The 16,205-nt window shown below is 43.8% G+C and overlaps 1 protein-coding gene across 2 annotated transcripts in view; it reads left to right on the plus strand.

Annotated features, from left to right (window-relative positions):
• The window catches only part of GALNT18 (polypeptide N-acetylgalactosaminyltransferase 18), a 352,471-nt gene that overhangs the window by 60,145 nt on the left and 276,121 nt on the right, over positions 1-16,205 (plus strand). The window contains exon 1 of one of the 2 annotated variants that reach the window (XM_082193670.1): positions 13,015-13,737. The exons of the other annotated variant lie outside the window; for it this stretch is intronic. Coding sequence (XP_082049796.1) covers positions 13,503-13,737 — 235 coding nt within the window. The 5' untranslated portion in view covers positions 13,015-13,502. Of the gene's footprint in view, positions 1-13,014; positions 13,738-16,205 lie in introns of those variants that run through there. 2 annotated transcript variants of the gene reach the window in all.

Consider the following 16,205-nt stretch of genomic DNA (forward strand, 5'->3'; position numbering starts at 1 on the left):
ACATCAAAGTCTACATGTCTAGATGGCCCACATGCTTGACATAGATAACACAGGCTTTGATGCCATATTACTTATCCTCCCTGCAAACAAATCAGAATGCTGAATAGAAACCACCATCTAATCTCCTTGCTTGATAAACAGGTTGTCTTGAAGCATCCTAAATGCTTTTGAGGAATGAGATATGAGGAAAAGCATACAGGCACTATTCTTTTCGCCCCATCCCTCCCTCCCTCTCCTATCTTACACCCCCTTTGTCCCGTCCCTTGGAACATTTCCTACAGATGCACATGCTGCTTTTATGTTGATTTTACCAGCATTTGGAGCATTTCAAGAGGTCTGCTGCTATGGGTACTTCAAACACATAAAAATGTGTTGCTTTCCTACCTAGACGAGAGAACCAAAGCTGTCATATACAACGCCTGCCCTTCCCCGCTCCCCTGACCCACAAAACCACTCAGAGGTCCACCATTTCATTCTTGAAACCGTTTTGCTTTCTTTTGTAATTTGCTGTGTAACGTGCAACTGTATCATACTTTTTAAGATCCTTTCAACACTTGGATCCCAAGAGCTGTTTGTAAGAGGTGCTACATAATGGAATAGTAAGAAGTCCTACATAATGAAACCTCTTGAGGGATATAAACCTGTTCCCCATCCCTTCTGATTTCTATTTTTCCAGCTACGTATAAGGCATCATTTAAAAAAAAAAACCCCACAGATTCATCAAGGTCAAATCTTCAGCTGTGTAACTGAGAACACTTCAGATATAGCTCTTCTTGTTTCTCTTAGTGACAATTCTTTCAGCTCAACAGAGGACATCTTTTTATTTAACAATGGCAGATGGTAATTGTTAACATGAGTGTTTTATAGGCCTTCGAATATTGTGTATATAGAATGTGCTTAGTCATCATCATTATACTAATTAACAATACAAGGAACTGATGAGGCCTCACTATTCTCTCTCAACCTGGTACTTCATCACAGTTTCATTACTAAGGCCTGCTTCACACATGTTGCTTTTTTAAAAAGCATACACTTACATTTTGCTAAAGTGTGAATGCAACAGGGCCAAGTATGTAAATACATGTCACACAGGAAAACCTGTCAGAGCAAGCCACTTCTAAGTGTGAAGTAGGTATTTAACATAGATTTGCCCTCACGAACTGTATGAAATTGCAAGTTTAATTTGTGTTTTTATATAGATTGCTATCACAGACAGACACATCTGGCATAACTGACCGCAGGTCAGCGTTACTTTATTATTTCAGAATATTTCATAGAGCTAACTGTGGGAGAAGTATCATGAAGAGAAGACCACTCAATGCATGACCAGCAAGATGTGCTGGATTGGTGCTGACAGTGATGCTGCGTACCTGGACAGTGTGGGAACAGGGCGGGGCACTAGCAAGGTGGCAATTGGCCAAGGATATGCTCTGAAACATATCATAAATAAATATGCTCAAGGCCCAAAGACATCAGGCCTTTGTAGCTATAATGGTGTGCTTGTTAAACAGATGATCTTTTGACAGGATAAATTGAAAAAGATTACGGTGTCAATTGAAGACGTCCATGTTTGAAAGACCTTCTATACAGAAGCCGCAGTTAAGGGTTACAATGAAAACTGATGGACAGCTCTCTAGAGATATGCCCGCTATTGGCTCCATTTTCATTTAATTGTATGTAAATGATCTGGTCCATGAATTGTAGTAAAGAACATATTTGCCAGTGTTGATACTGTCGTCTTAGCTCTGTTTTACTGTAATGATGCTGACATGCTTCTACTATCTGCCATGCAAATTGGACTGAGGTGGTTTTTGAAGGGCTATGGGGCCATTTGTCAAACAGAACAACCACATGTAAATTACAGTAAGAGGAAAAGTAGTTGTGTATATGGAATGCATCCACCATGTAATTAATGGGCCCTTGATGGACAAAGCAACTGAACACGTCCAGCATTTTAATTATTTGGATGTCTGGTTTTCTGAAAAACTTGCATTGGATCCTCATTTACCAGGTTTTCAAAGAGCTTTTCAAGACCTAAAAGGAGGAATTTGGGATCCCCCAGCAGTAAGAATCTTCTTAGGCAAAATGGTTCCTTGTAGTGAGAAAAAATATATGATTTGGCTGAAACAAAACACTTTAAAATATCTAATCACAAGAACCTCCACAGCATATTTATGGACAAAAAACAGAGTTCAAATGGGGCTTTTGTGCTAATCAAAACATATCATATTACCATTCAATTGGTGGAGAAGAGGAGGTTGACTAAGAAACATATGGAACGAGGAAAAACTGATAATAAGAGTAGTCAGTTATTTTTGTGTTAAAAAGGCAAAAAATGTAAAGCTCTGGAATTTCAGTAAAATCTGTAGGGACCAAAAAAAAAAACACACAAAAAAACCCCTGTCAAGAATCTTATCCATAGCAACACCTGGGGTGATTCAGACCTCAAGATTTTAATCGAAAAATGACACATGCATTAGAGAATTATTATCAAGGTCTGATCCCTATTTCCCACCACAAGTTTTGGCGGCACTGAGATGCCAAACAGTGCAAATGCAGCCCCCTTGAATGGCATTGTAATGAGATTCTGTATGTGTGACTCATGCTGTTGAAGATTTATGCTATTATTTACTTTGATGTCCAATGTACACTGAACAAAGCAGAAAATTTACATCTGGATGAAAACATATTCAAAATGCCAATGATCAGCTTAAAGTAAAATATCTCTGTGTGACCAAATATTTAATATGTAGAGTTACTGAATTTGCACTAGTAGCATGGATATAGAGGAGAATGTTTGTAGAAGAAAATATGGTGGATTGTGCAAGGAATCCCTTGCATTAATCAATGGTCCAAGTTATTCCTAGATATAGTTCAATTTTTTAATGTGGATAATGTTCACCCTACTTCTATAACAGGGATACTATTCCACATTATCACATTATGATTACCATTGGAATATTGTTTTTGTGCTTCAGCACACATACACACACTCACATATGGCTGGATCCAGACTAAAGAGGGAATCCAGACCCTGGCCACTGGCTTTTGGAAGCTTTTGGAGGAGCAGGGTCACCGCTGTATCTGCAGTCCCACTGCATGCAGAGATCAGGGTGGAAAGTGGAGGGGGGCAGGAAGATCACTATGTTGTCCTGACACAATAGCTGCAGGAATAGCTTGGGATCCAACAGATTCTGGACAGCCTCAGACTCTCTCTGCCTGCACAAAACCCTGCTTATTAAAGTGACATTAAAGCAAATCTGATTTGATTTCTGCTTTGGCTTAGCCCTAAAAAAAGATCTGGAACCAGACTAGGGTATGGTTGGAACAGTTGTAAGGCAGATTGCTTCAAGGTCTAATGCTCTCAGACAAGGAAGATGGATGGGGATATATATATTCCATCAGACTCATGTGCTTGATGTTTTGGCTCATTTTCAATAGACTGCATATCAGTAATTAAGGTGTGAATGAAGTTTCAGCAGAGAAGGGGCATGTAACAGATGGCATATCCTATCTGATTGTTGTAGTTCTACCAAGTTGCTGGTGTAAAAGCGGAGCCTAGAATCTGGTTGGTTGCAACAATTTGAATTTATGGTGACTTCTACAGCCACCATGAGTATGAGGTTTGTGTCTCCTGCCAGTGCCAATCACTCATTTACCAGGGGTTGAAGAAGCGTTTGGATTTGATATCCCGTTTTACCACTACCCGAAGGAGTCTCAAAGCGGCTAACATTCTCCTTTCCCTTCCTCCCCCACAACAAACACTCTGTGAGGTGAGTGGGGCTGAGAGACTTCACGAAGTGTGACTGGCCCAAGGTCACCCAGCAGCTGCATGTGGAGGAGCAGGGAAGCGAACGCGGTTCACCAGATTATGAGTCTACTGCTCTTAACCACTACACCGCACTGGCTCTCCTTGAGGTTGTGCAATATAATGCATGTTGTTTCTGTAGTTGGGAGAAATCCTACTTTGCTAGAGATCTGGGCCCCTTTCAAATCAGAGATGGGAGAGGAGTATTAAGTGGTCCAGGTGACGTGCATAAGTCCATTACCCCTTCAGATATTTATTGTCTTATTTCTGTATGCTTGACAGTGACCCCTTGTATGTGGGTTGTGTGAGTGGTTTATGTATGGGTAGGTGGGTGTGAGTGGTTTATGTATGGGTAGGTGATAGATGTAATGTTTGATGTAGTGAATGGTTGTGGTACTTGTGTGAAATGGGTGCATAGTGAGATTGGATGAATGATTTTATGTACCTGTATGTTGTATTGCTTGAAATTGTACATTGCATTGCCTTGTAGTGCTTTCTGATTTTATTTATTTTATATTATGTTTATGGATATTTTTATGTATTTTGTTATGTGAATCATTGGATATGGTTTTATTGTGTATGCAAACTGCTTTGAGATCTGTTGGATAGTAGAGTGGTCTACAAATGGAAATAATAATAAACTGAAGAGTCTTTCCCAGTGAACAAGCTATTTGAGATTAGCAAAAGGATTTCATATTTCTAGCACAAGCTTTGCTAAGGGGCAAAACAGTAGCTGGACAACAATATTAGTCATGTTCAGCTGCTGTCCCAACAGGAGAATAAATGTAATTAAGGACATTTCATTAACAGTAGATAAAATACTCATTCCAAGGTCTGCTACAGTTTGAAAACAGCATGGGCACATAATTGAGTGTGTGAGAAGGAATGGGTGTGTGTGTGTGTGTTTATTAACAATGTTTGTATACCACATCATAACATTTTTGTGGAAAAGTGTCACACAAGCACACTAACGGTTGATTCAGGTACTGTGTTTTAAGAACCATGCAGTAAAAGCAAGGCTATCAGTTAGCCATATGGGAACCTGCAAGGTCTGCAGAAGTTAAAAAAATATTTAGAGGGGGAAACCAACATAACCGAAAACAGGCCCAAGAGGGCTGAGCACACTCAATTTTCACAGAATGCTGAATGCCTGTTGTTTGGGGGGACAGGACTAAAAATAAATGAGGGGGAATGGTATAGAGTATGCCACGTTGGAAGGCTGGGGCACTGAACAGGAGTACTCCACACTGCAACATTTTATTGCAGCCACCATCACCGCCATTTTATGCTAAATAACAGCCAAAATCACAGAAATGAAATGGCATATTTATTCTGCTTGCAGATTATAAAATGCTAGATATGCCAGCACTTGGCACTACTAAATGTTCTGGGCAAAGGCTTCTTCTGAATCATGGGATCATTGAGAACAAGTTAAATTACCTAAATGTCCTTGTCTTACTTATAGCCACCCTCCCATTTGTCTGCGTCAGCACCGTTCACCACTCACTATGAGGCTTTCCTGGTCTTTGTATGGAGCAAAATTATCTTAGGGCCAGCTCTTGTCTACATGGCACATCACAACGGAGATTTCTGATCACCAATACTTTGTGCATTATAAATTAAGCAAACTAAGCAAAGGAGCCTGGTGATCAGTTTATAATGAAGGCAGAGATTTAGCAAGTGAAAATTATATAAGAATAATGGTGGGGACAGAATGGGGATAGAATGAAGAAAAGTGAAGAAGACGCAGAAAATTGAACTGATTATCAGCTGCTGGGAAGTGAATGCAGCTGTTGTGCTCAGGCTCTGCTTGCAGGCTTCATGTTGGTTACTGTGAGAGCAGTTTTGGACTAGCTGGGCTTTTGGCCTGATCCAGCAGAGCTCTTGCTGCTTATCTAAAGAGAAGTAATAAGCAGAGATAGGGAGAGTTGAAAGAAAAGGAAGAGCAGAATAAACAGAGGAAAGCAACCTCATCCACTAAATATGTCAGCACCCTGACTTTGCTGCCTCTTTCCTGCATTCTTTTTTTTCTTTTTACTCAGTGCTCTTGGGACCGGTGGACTCTACACTTATATTCTAATTAGTCTTATTATTAGCTCACTCCAGCTGTTGTATTACAACACTGAATGGCAATGTACAGTTAGAAGCACATGCTGAGCTAATTAGCTCATTGAATTGAAGAGTGAACTTCTGACCTTCACCTTCCAAACCCCAGAGACCTTTCTGTGTCTTGTTCAGCTGACTGAACAACCATCACACACAGGCACAAGCCACTATCATACACTGGTGTGCCGTGAGGCTGATGCCACATCCCTCTCGGGCCCCATATGCACTATACATTAAAAGCAGTATCATGCCACTTTAAATGATCATGACTCCCCTCTCCTAGGCAAATCCTGGGAACGGTAGTTTATTAAGGATAATAAACATTGGCAGGAGACTCCCTATTCTCTTCACAGAGCTACAATTCCCAGAGTTCTTTGGAAAGAGGTACTGACTGTTAAACCACTCTGAGGCTTATAGCTCTGTGAGGGGAGTTGTTGTTGTTGTTGTTTAGTCGTTTAGTTGTGTCCAACTCTTCATGACTCCATGGACCAGAACACACCAGGCACTTCTGTCTTCCACTGCCTCCCGCAGTTTGGTCAAACTCATGCTGGTAGCTTCGAGAACACTGTCTAACCATCTTGTCCTCTGTCGTCCCCTTCTCCTTATGCCCTCAATCTTTCCCAACATCAGGGACTTCTGTGAGGGGAATTGGGGTCCCCTAAACTGCATCACTCTGAGCAAACTATAGTTTGCAGGTTTCCTTGGGGGAAGCCATGGCTATTTGGAATGGTATGATACTGCTTTAAATTTATAGTGCAGATGGGGCCTCAACGGCCCCACCTGAAATAACAGTATCAAAGTACTTACTGATTCAGTGAGACTCTCAGAACAAGATTCCCTTCATTTTAAATTGTGATGAATGAACAAGTGAGCTCTCACTCATTTTCTGCCTGGGTCTAACAGTCCTGAATAGAAAAATGTTACTTACTGAAGAACACTCAAAATCTATATTTTCAAATGAAGGATCGGATGGCAAGGGAGAAAATAGCAGAAAATCCATTCAAATAGTGTAATCTTTGAGAACAAATCCACCCAGGTTCCACCTAGGAAATCTGGGTAGTGATGCTTTGCTCATTTATCTGGGAATAAGATCCACGAACTCAGTGGGTCTTTCTTCTGAGAGAGAGAGAGAGAGTGTATAAAATCACATTACAAATGGAACACTTGTGGGCTTCTCATAGGCATCTGGTTGGCCACTGTGAGAACAGGTTGTTGGAGTTGTTAATAATAATAATAATAATAATAATAATAATAATAAGAAGAAGAAGAAGAAGAAGAAGAAGAAGAAGAAGATAGGCCTTTGGTCTGATCCAGCAGGGCTCTTCTTGCATTCTGTGTTTTTAAAAAAGTGATAACTGTAAGATTGATTGTTCAGACTGGGGAAATGAATGCTGCTTGCTGTTCATATGTGCTTAGTCACATGCTGCTTGCTACTTAATATTTAATTGCAATCAAATAATATATTTTAAGTAAATTAATCATGATTTTTTTTATGCCTCATGGTATTCAGCGAAATAGGTGGTTCGCAGGTGTAATAATCTGTGGTTTGAAACGCAGAGTACGTTATTGCTTCTCTTTGACTTTTCTAACAAGTGCCTCTGCTCATTATATTTAATATATATATATATAAGGTAAACATAATTGTGTGGCACAATCTTCCCCAATTTAGTGCTTGTAAAATGTTTTGGACACCAACTCCCATCAGTCCCAGCCAGGACAAACAATGGTCAAGGATGATGGGACCTCTAACACAGAACATCTGGAGACTGGGCAAGACTGGTGTAGTAGGTAGATTGTTGGGTTTTGTATGGGAAGAGCTGAATTCAAATCTTTGCTTTATTTGGCAATCTAATGGAAGTCATTGGCTCTGCTTAACCCTGCTTAAACACAGGAAGTGATGTAAGGATTGATTAAAAAAATGAATGGTAAAGCTTTTTGAACCTAAACATTTACATAACTAAATGACTGAAAATATTAAATGTAGTTGGCGTATGTGTACCTTCTGCACTGCAGGTCACCAATCTGGAAAAGAGCTATTATTTAAGAGCAGTGGGGGTGGGGGTGGGGAAATGGGGACAATGGCTGATATGACTGTTCCACTTCTGTGCCTAGCAAACTATAAGGACCTAAAAAGAGCTCCACTGGTTTAGACCAAAGCCTTATCTGGTCCAGCATCCTGTGTCTCACACTGGCAAATTAAATGCCTACAGGATGTAAGCAAGAAGGACATGAGTGTAATAACTTGCTTCTGTTGCTGTTCTCCAGAGACCGGCATTCAGAGGCATGTTGCTTCTGATCTAGGAGACAGTATATAAGCTGAATGAAGTCAGGTCATCAAAGCTGCTGACATTCACTAACAGAATTTTCAAGGAGCTATAAAGGCACATTCTCATGAGTGTGTTAAGAAAATGCCCATAACCACATGTAAGATATCATAGTCCAAGACACTAAATCCAAGTAGTCTATTAGTTTTTAGTGTAGCGACATGAGGATGTGGACAAGCTACATGAAGATGTGTGTTGTCCCGGCGCATTGGAAGATGGCCGACAATAACATCTCTCCGACCCACACAAGGTAATTAAGAGGCTGTGATGGGAGTAAGCAGCCTCCCAGCCCCCCCCCAAGCGAGTGGGGGGAGGACTGCCCTTGCCTGCTATGCCCTATACCACGCCCGAATTTGAGGGGGTGGGGGCACTAGGCAGAATGCCCTTGTGTGGACTTCGGCTCTCCTGGACGCTGTCTCTGATTCGCGCCTCTAGCTGCAGCAACTTCAAAAGAAACAATTAGGAGGAAGCTAATGCACATATTTCAAGGAAGAATGGGGAGTAAAGACTGCTAATTGAAGAGATCTCTGAAAAAGAAGACGGGTCGGATAAACAGGAATATATCATGAGAAGACACACCAAGGCTCGGTATGTCGGCAACGGGACTGGATGGGGGGGGGGAACTTTCCTTTCTTTTCTCTATGTGATTAACCAAGAATCCCCCCCCCCCGCAAGTCAGAAATGCTGCTTAAATGACTAAGCTGATGATTTAAGACTGTGTGGAGATAATTTTCTAACCAAAAGCATGTTTTAAGGAGATCATGGAAAGTATAAGAGCTTTGGGATAACGCAGTAAAAAACAGCGCCATCATTTTGGCAAGTTCTGTTGAAAGATTTATGTCTGGGAGGAGGAATGGATCTGTTTTCATATTGTGGGCGAGCCTCCTCAGAGGGACTAAAGAAGGCGACAGATTTGCGAAGATTAATGATGGAAAGAGTGCTTTTATTTATGGAAGTGATGATATATGGAAACCATCTCGATATGGTGATTGGACGAACGGAAAAATTCACACAGGATTATAACTGGTGTTTACCTGCTTAAGGAGATTATCAGAAGAGATCACAAAGAAAAAAGAAAAATATATGAATAAGATGAGATGTGGAAACAGCAAGATAGGACTAGATAGAATTATGAACATTATTTGGACAGATTTGTGGATATTAACGCAGCAGCAAGAAGATGATTGGAATCCCCTTCGGAACTTGAAATATGGGTACCCCCAACAAAAAATTTAAAATTCGGCTTTGTAATTCGGAATTTATGTGATGTGATTTGATTTGATTGGTCGGTTAATAAATTATTATTTTTTTAAAAAAGATGTGTGTTGTCCCCTTAAGAGAACCACCCTGCAACCAGGGTGTTAAAACAGCAATCACCCAGTGATGAATATCCCCTTTTGGGTAAGGTGCTTGAGAGGGTGATGGTGGTCCAACTTCAGACATGCTTGAAAGAAGCTGATTACTTGGATCTGTTCCAGGTTCAGGCGCAGCCATGACACTGACACCACCATGATGTCTCCAGTCCAGTCAGAGCATGACTACCATAAATAAATCCTCTATAGATGTAATATGGGAGTTGAAACATAGTTAACTAAATGCATAATCCAGTCCACATGAGAATTTGTTTGTTTATATAGAACTTTCCTAGGCCAGCATGCAGTTCTCTCCTGCAATTAGTATTTGAAGCTGCCTACAAATTTTCAAGTCAAGCAGATCCACCCACATGACTACAAATAGCATTCATACCCTGTAACTTGCTATCTCCTCTTACAGGCTTTTACCTCACAGGCAGTTCACCTCATGACACCTCGGAAGTAGCATTTATAGTTCGGCCTGAACAGTATGCGGTCTGTGCTTCTGGGGGGAGCAGCGGCCACTAATTTGGCAGAATTATAGGGGAATTTACCAGCACCATACTTGTGGTATAAGAAATGTTTTTCTATACGTAGCCCTGTTCTGCTGAGTTTCCTTCCACCGCCTCCATAGCCTTGTACAAGCATACATACAACCTAATCCCTGGAGTTAAATGTAACAGCATCGAAAAATGGGAGGAAGTGCTGAAGAGAACAAATAGCTCATAGTTACGAGGTCAGAGGGCATTGCTGTTCCTTCACCTGTGCCTCAGTTTATCAAAGGGCTGAGCAAGTTAGAGCCTTCCGATGCTTTGGGCACCTATTTAATTGCTTTACAGCAATCAGTGTGCTGAGTAGTGTTCGAATTACAGAGGGGGACAGAGAAAGGCAGTGCCCATTAATATTGGTAGAGGACTGTTATACCATTTATTGGAAGGTCCTGTGCAAAAAGAACAAGCAACCCTGTAAAACAGGAATGGCTGAGGGGCAAGCTGCCCATCACAGTGCAGCTGAGCGTGTTTTTTTCTAAAACAAAAACCAAGAGCCCCTACTCCATGACAAAAATTGCTCAGAAGAGAGCCATCAATATGCAAAAAAGATAAAAGGATGTGAGAGAAGGGAGGATACTAAACCATTTCATGTCAGGAGATTCACATTATACAGAAAGCTGTAACTGAAGTGTTTGTGAAACAAATATTCATAGTTTTTTCTCAAACAGAGCTCCCTCCCAATCATTCACTGGAATCCAGTTTGTTGTAGTCCAAGGATGGAGAACCTTTTTTGTTTTGTTTTCTCAAAGGCATATAGGCGGCAAGCATTCTGCGTGCAGGTTCTGTTGCTGGCCCCCACACAAATTGGCAAAGCGTGCATAAGCCTGCTCCACCCTGCCCTCTTCCTGGTCTAAAAGGACCCACGTATTGCTAGGCATGCACCAATTGTATGCAAACAAAATGGTCACCACCTGTACTGGCAGTGAGTGGAACCAAGGCCAGTAGTGATAACCACTAACCTAGATGTCTTTAAAAGAAATTCATGGGGGAGAAGGTTATCAGTGGTTACTAGTCACAATGGATATGTTCTTCCTCTTCTGTCAGAGGTGGCATGCCTTTGAATGCCAGATGCTGGGGAAAGGAATTACAGGTGGGGAGAGTCTTGTTTTGCTCAAGTTCTGCTTATGGGTTTCCCATAGGCAACTGGTTGGCCACTGTGCAAACGGGAAGTTGAACTAGATGGACCTTTGACCTGATCCAGCAGGCGCTCTCTCTCTCTCTCTCTGTCTGTCTTTTTTTGTTGTTCTTATGGGTGGAGCCAGGGGAAAACTAGACCCACTTTTGTATTATTCTCTCAGTGTGTCACCCCATCTCACTCTCTGTTATTCCATCTTTAGCTCTCTAACACTCTCCTCCCAAAAACCACAACTATTTTGTCTTTTATGGAATATTAATTGTACTAGTGTAGCAGTGGTTTTAGTCTGTAACTTTTATCTTATTGAACTCTGCTTTGGTAGCTTTGGGCTGTGGAGCTCTTTATAAAAATATTGCATATAAATGAACACAGAGATTGGTTACAGAAGGCTTCACCAACCCCTTTTATTGCTCTGTTTCAGCTCTGTCCATTTCCATTTCCTGCCTCCTGTTCCCATCCTTTCCCTTCCAGGCCGATGGCCTGCATAAGTTCAGAGAAGCATAGACCTGATGTCTTTGGTGCACATAAGGAAGGGTCAGACTTGTCAAATAATAAAGTTTGGCCATGACACTTGAAGTTGATGTCATTTTTGCAATACTGTGTGGGCTAAGCACCTAAAGAAGTTTGGTTAGAGCTATGCAACTTTAGACGGTGGGCAGCATGTCCACACAAATAAGAGATGCCGCTAGAAATAGGAATAATATGCAGAGTGTCTCTATAGTGTTTGACTTTGACCCCATTGACTTTTAACTGCTTTTGTTTTTGCTTGTTTGTCTTTCATCTTTTTGTGTACTATGTTAGTTTCGTGTAAGGCACCTTGCGTATTTTTGTAGAAAGGTGGGTTATAAATTCAACAACAACAATAACAGTGTCACCCAATGATGCAGCAGCACTCGGGAGTTCTTGGGAGGGTACGCAGAAAAAGAGACTGAATTATTTCTCGAGAAGCACATAATAACAAGCAACAATCATGCAATTAGAGCCATATAGTTAGCAATCAGAAGCACTCGAACAAGCGGTGAACAGGGCCGGGACTTTAATTCATTGCCAGATTGGGGAATTACTGAATACATGCAGCCAAGGAGGAAGGGACCCGGCGGTTTATAGGCGCCAGGGGGATTTCCCTGGCTTCGTCCCAGCAGCAGATCAATGAGATTCTAAGATGAGGAGCCGCGTTAAGAGCTGCCCGAGCAATAATCGCCTTATTTGCTTCGAAATACCTTATTGACCCCCTTAGTCACGGTGGGCGCCGCAGGTGGTGGCAATAAACAGGAGCCAAATAAAAACAGCGAGGCGCAGCAGGTTCTCTAAGAAGCAGAGGAGAGAGGCTGGGCTGGAAAACGAATAGAATTAACCTTTTCCTCTCACATTCGGTGAGGGCGGTAAAACTTCAGCAGGCCTGGTGGGTGAGTTGCAGGAGCCTCTTAGCTTAATCTGCGCTGCAGGTTGGCTCTCCTGGCCGGGAGTTTCCACCGCGGAAACGCCCTCGCGCTAAGCGCGCGCGTCTAACAACGCACAGAGCTAGCGAGTGAGCGACTGAGAGGAAGGCATGCAATACAGCAGGTGGGCCTCTGACGAAGCCCCGCCCCTCCCGCGTCCCCATTGGTCGGGCGATCGGTGCCGCCGGCGCGCTCTGGGCCGGCGCGCCTCACTCATTGGAGAGGAGGCCTGCCGGTCTGCGGGCCGTACACACCGACTCGCCCGCTTGCGGCTTCCAAGGGCTGGCTTTGGAGCGGTGGCTGCGAGGCTGTGGGAAGCAGCGCCGACGAGGAGAACAAAGTTTTCGCAACATTGGGGCACCTGACTCCGCACCTTTCCACGCGCCTGGCGTCCGGGGCGAAGCTGCTCAGCCTGGAAGAGGACGGGTTTGCTCTTGGTGCGGCTCTTGAGGGGTGGGAAAGCAGAAAAGTTTTAGGCTCTTTTTATTTTATTATTTTAAGCCTGCGGGAACCTCGAGGCGCCAACTCTCGCCTCAGCTCTGCTTCGGGGTAGGGCAAGGGATGCTCCTCGTCCGGGGAGCAGCCCCCGTTTCGCATGGGAACTGACTGACTTGAGCGGCGTGCTCCGCGCTCCCCAGTTCTCGGAGAAAGTGAAGGCAGGCTGTTCATAATATACACGCCGACTATTTCTTTATAGCGTGCCGTGGGTTTGTGTGTTTCTCTCTCGCCGCCCCGTTTGGTAACCGGACCACAGGGTTTCCTTGGAGCTATATGGAGGGATCTCAGCATGGTTTGCACCAGGAAAACCAAAACTTTGGTGTCCACCTGCGTGATCCTGAGTGGAATGACTAACATCATCTGCTTGCTCTACGTGGGCTGGGTGACCAACTACATTGCCACGGTCTATGTGAAAGTGCAGGAGCCGATCTCGGAGAAAAAGTTAGAGGAAGACAAAGGGGACACTTTAAGGATTATAGAAAGGCTGGACCATTTGGAGAATGTCATCAAGCAGCACATACAAGGTACTTCGTCTCTTCCTCCAATTTTCTTGGTTTAACTCGTGTCTGCGGGTTGCACTAATGCCTTTTTTTTTAACCGTGCGCGCGCGTGTGGTGGTTCCCCCCAGGTCAAATGCCTTTTGCCATGGGGCGGGATGGGGGGGGGCGGGGGACAGAGAGAAGAGAGATCCATTCAGCGGGAAGAATCGGGGGCTTTGTGCAGCAGGCTGACTCTTCCTGGCCAGGCGAAAGTTCCTTCGTGGCTGCTGCTGCTGCTGCCGCCGCCTCTTGCGGGCTAGCTGCTTGGCGAGCCCGCCGGCCCGGCTGCAGCAGGAAGAAGAGGAGCGCGGGCTCCGGTTGCGGAGCTCGCACGCTGTTGGCTCGGCTAAGGGACGCCCTGTTGGCTTGATCTTTATTTATTCTCTCTCTACCCCCCCCCCCACCTCGACTGAAAGAAGCTTTTGGGTGAGCGAGCGGCAGGGGGCTCCTGGAGGCTGCTTGGTGCTGGCTCGATTTCCCCCCCCCCCCTTTTCCCTCCGCCGACCGCGAAGAAGTTAAATGTAGCCGATGCCCTCCCGGAGCCTCCACCGATGGCCGTTCCCAACCCAGAGCTTTGCAGAAGCCAGCAGTTTCGGGCATTCGCACGACGCCGATAAGATGGTGAGCCTTGCTCGGCCAGGACTGAGCTCCGGGGACGCGGGGTGGCTGGCTGCGGGGTGTCGATCCCATTCAGCAGCGGAATCTCCTAGGCGCCGAGTTGGGTGGGCGCTGTGGGCGTCTCCGTTGCTGCAAGAAACCTGCTAGGAGATGGTTGTTCAAGCGACGCTGGGTGGGAAGAGTTGCGAGAGCTTGCTCCATGGAGATATCGGAGCCCCCCTCTTACGATCCGTTGCGCTGCTTTCCTTGGGGGGTTGTATTAGAGCTGTTTCTCCTTCTCTCTTCGCCCCTCCTCCCCATCTTCTGTCCTCCAACTCCTGGCCTACTATGATTAACTACTTTTGCATATGTATATAATATCTGGGGGTTGGGGTCTTTTTTTTGCGTCTTGTTTATTAGAATGTGCTGGTGCTCTGGTATGGAAGGGCCATTTAGGAGTCTGGTCCTGGCTGTAACGGTGTAATTCGTGGCATGCTAATTTGATCTCTGCCTGGCTGGCTGTATCTTCCTAAGTAAAGGATGGAGGGCTGCAGCAAACAGGTTACCAAAAACGACTTCATTCCCAAGATGCTGCTTTTGGCCTTCCTTGTTTCTCTCCCATGCCTGCCCCAATGGTTGTTGGCATCTCCCATGCACTCAGTGTGTAATGTACTCTTTGCTTGCATTTTTGCCTGGGTGGGAAATGTCATCCCAACTGGTTTAGGAGTTGGTAGGTAAGGAAGAGTTAAATCGTTTCTCTCTCCCTTACCCCAATTTTCCCTTGCATTTTTTTCTGGAGGGGGGCACCCTTGACATGTTTTAACAGATTTCACAGTGTTTTTCACTTCCTGTGTTTTAGATTGTGAGATAAAAATAACAGACTACAGTACATGTAGTTATTTGGTCTGCGCACCTGTGGGATAGCATCCATTATAAGCTCTAGGATTGTAATGTACTAGAATAAGATGTCTGGTAACACCATCAAGTACTAACCTACTTTTCCAGGAGGGTTGTGGGTCTATTCAGTTCTTTTCCTTTGTCTCCCCCCGAACCTAATAAAAGAATTATGCATCTTTTACAGCTGGCAAACAGACTTCCTTTCTCCTGGATCTGCTTTGCCCTCTGTTCTAAAATGCTAGAGCTGTTACTCAGTGAAAATATGTGAAATGAATTGCAAACAGAATATGCTTGGGACCTAGGTTTTTGTATGTAAATGGTGGTGTTAGAAGGTCTCTCTGCAGCTTGCTTCCTGGGTTTGGTTTGTTATGTGTATAAAGGCAAGTTGTTACAATGCACATTTCTTCCTCCGCCTTTCTATTGGAAAAATCAGGGCAAAAAGCTAAAACAGTTTCCTTTCAGGATACAATGTGAGTCTGCCAGTGGTAAACTTTCTTGGTGTTGTCTTTGGGATCCTAGAACTTGGTTTTGTTTTTATTAAGGAGGAACATAGTCTTGTTATATAGCAGCACAAGGCAGAGTGTTTTTTGTTTTTTTTTAAGTAATAGAAATATAAGGTGCTCTAGTTCACATGAGGTCTCTGGAGTCATCACTCCGCTAGGCTTCTTTCCAATACTTTGTCTGACACACTGTCCTAAACAGTTGGCAGTGGCATAGTCAAACGCCAAAGTCATGGTTTGTGATATACTGCTGGTGTGAAAAGATGGACACAAGAAGGGGTTCCATGGGAGAATCTGCTGTGAAAGACAGTACTTTCTACCAAGGGTGCCCCAAGATATTTAGCCACCTGAGGCAAACCACAAAATGTACCCCCTCCCACAATCCATAAAAGAATGTCTGAGTAAGATCTACATAGGGAACAAGGGTGGGAGGAGACCAGCAGGGCTTCCTATTTGCCA

Source organism: Podarcis vaucheri (assembly GCF_965113315.1).
Source record: "Podarcis vaucheri genome assembly, chromosome: 1".
Classification (NCBI taxonomy): Eukaryota; Metazoa; Chordata; class Lepidosauria; order Squamata; family Lacertidae; genus Podarcis; species Podarcis vaucheri.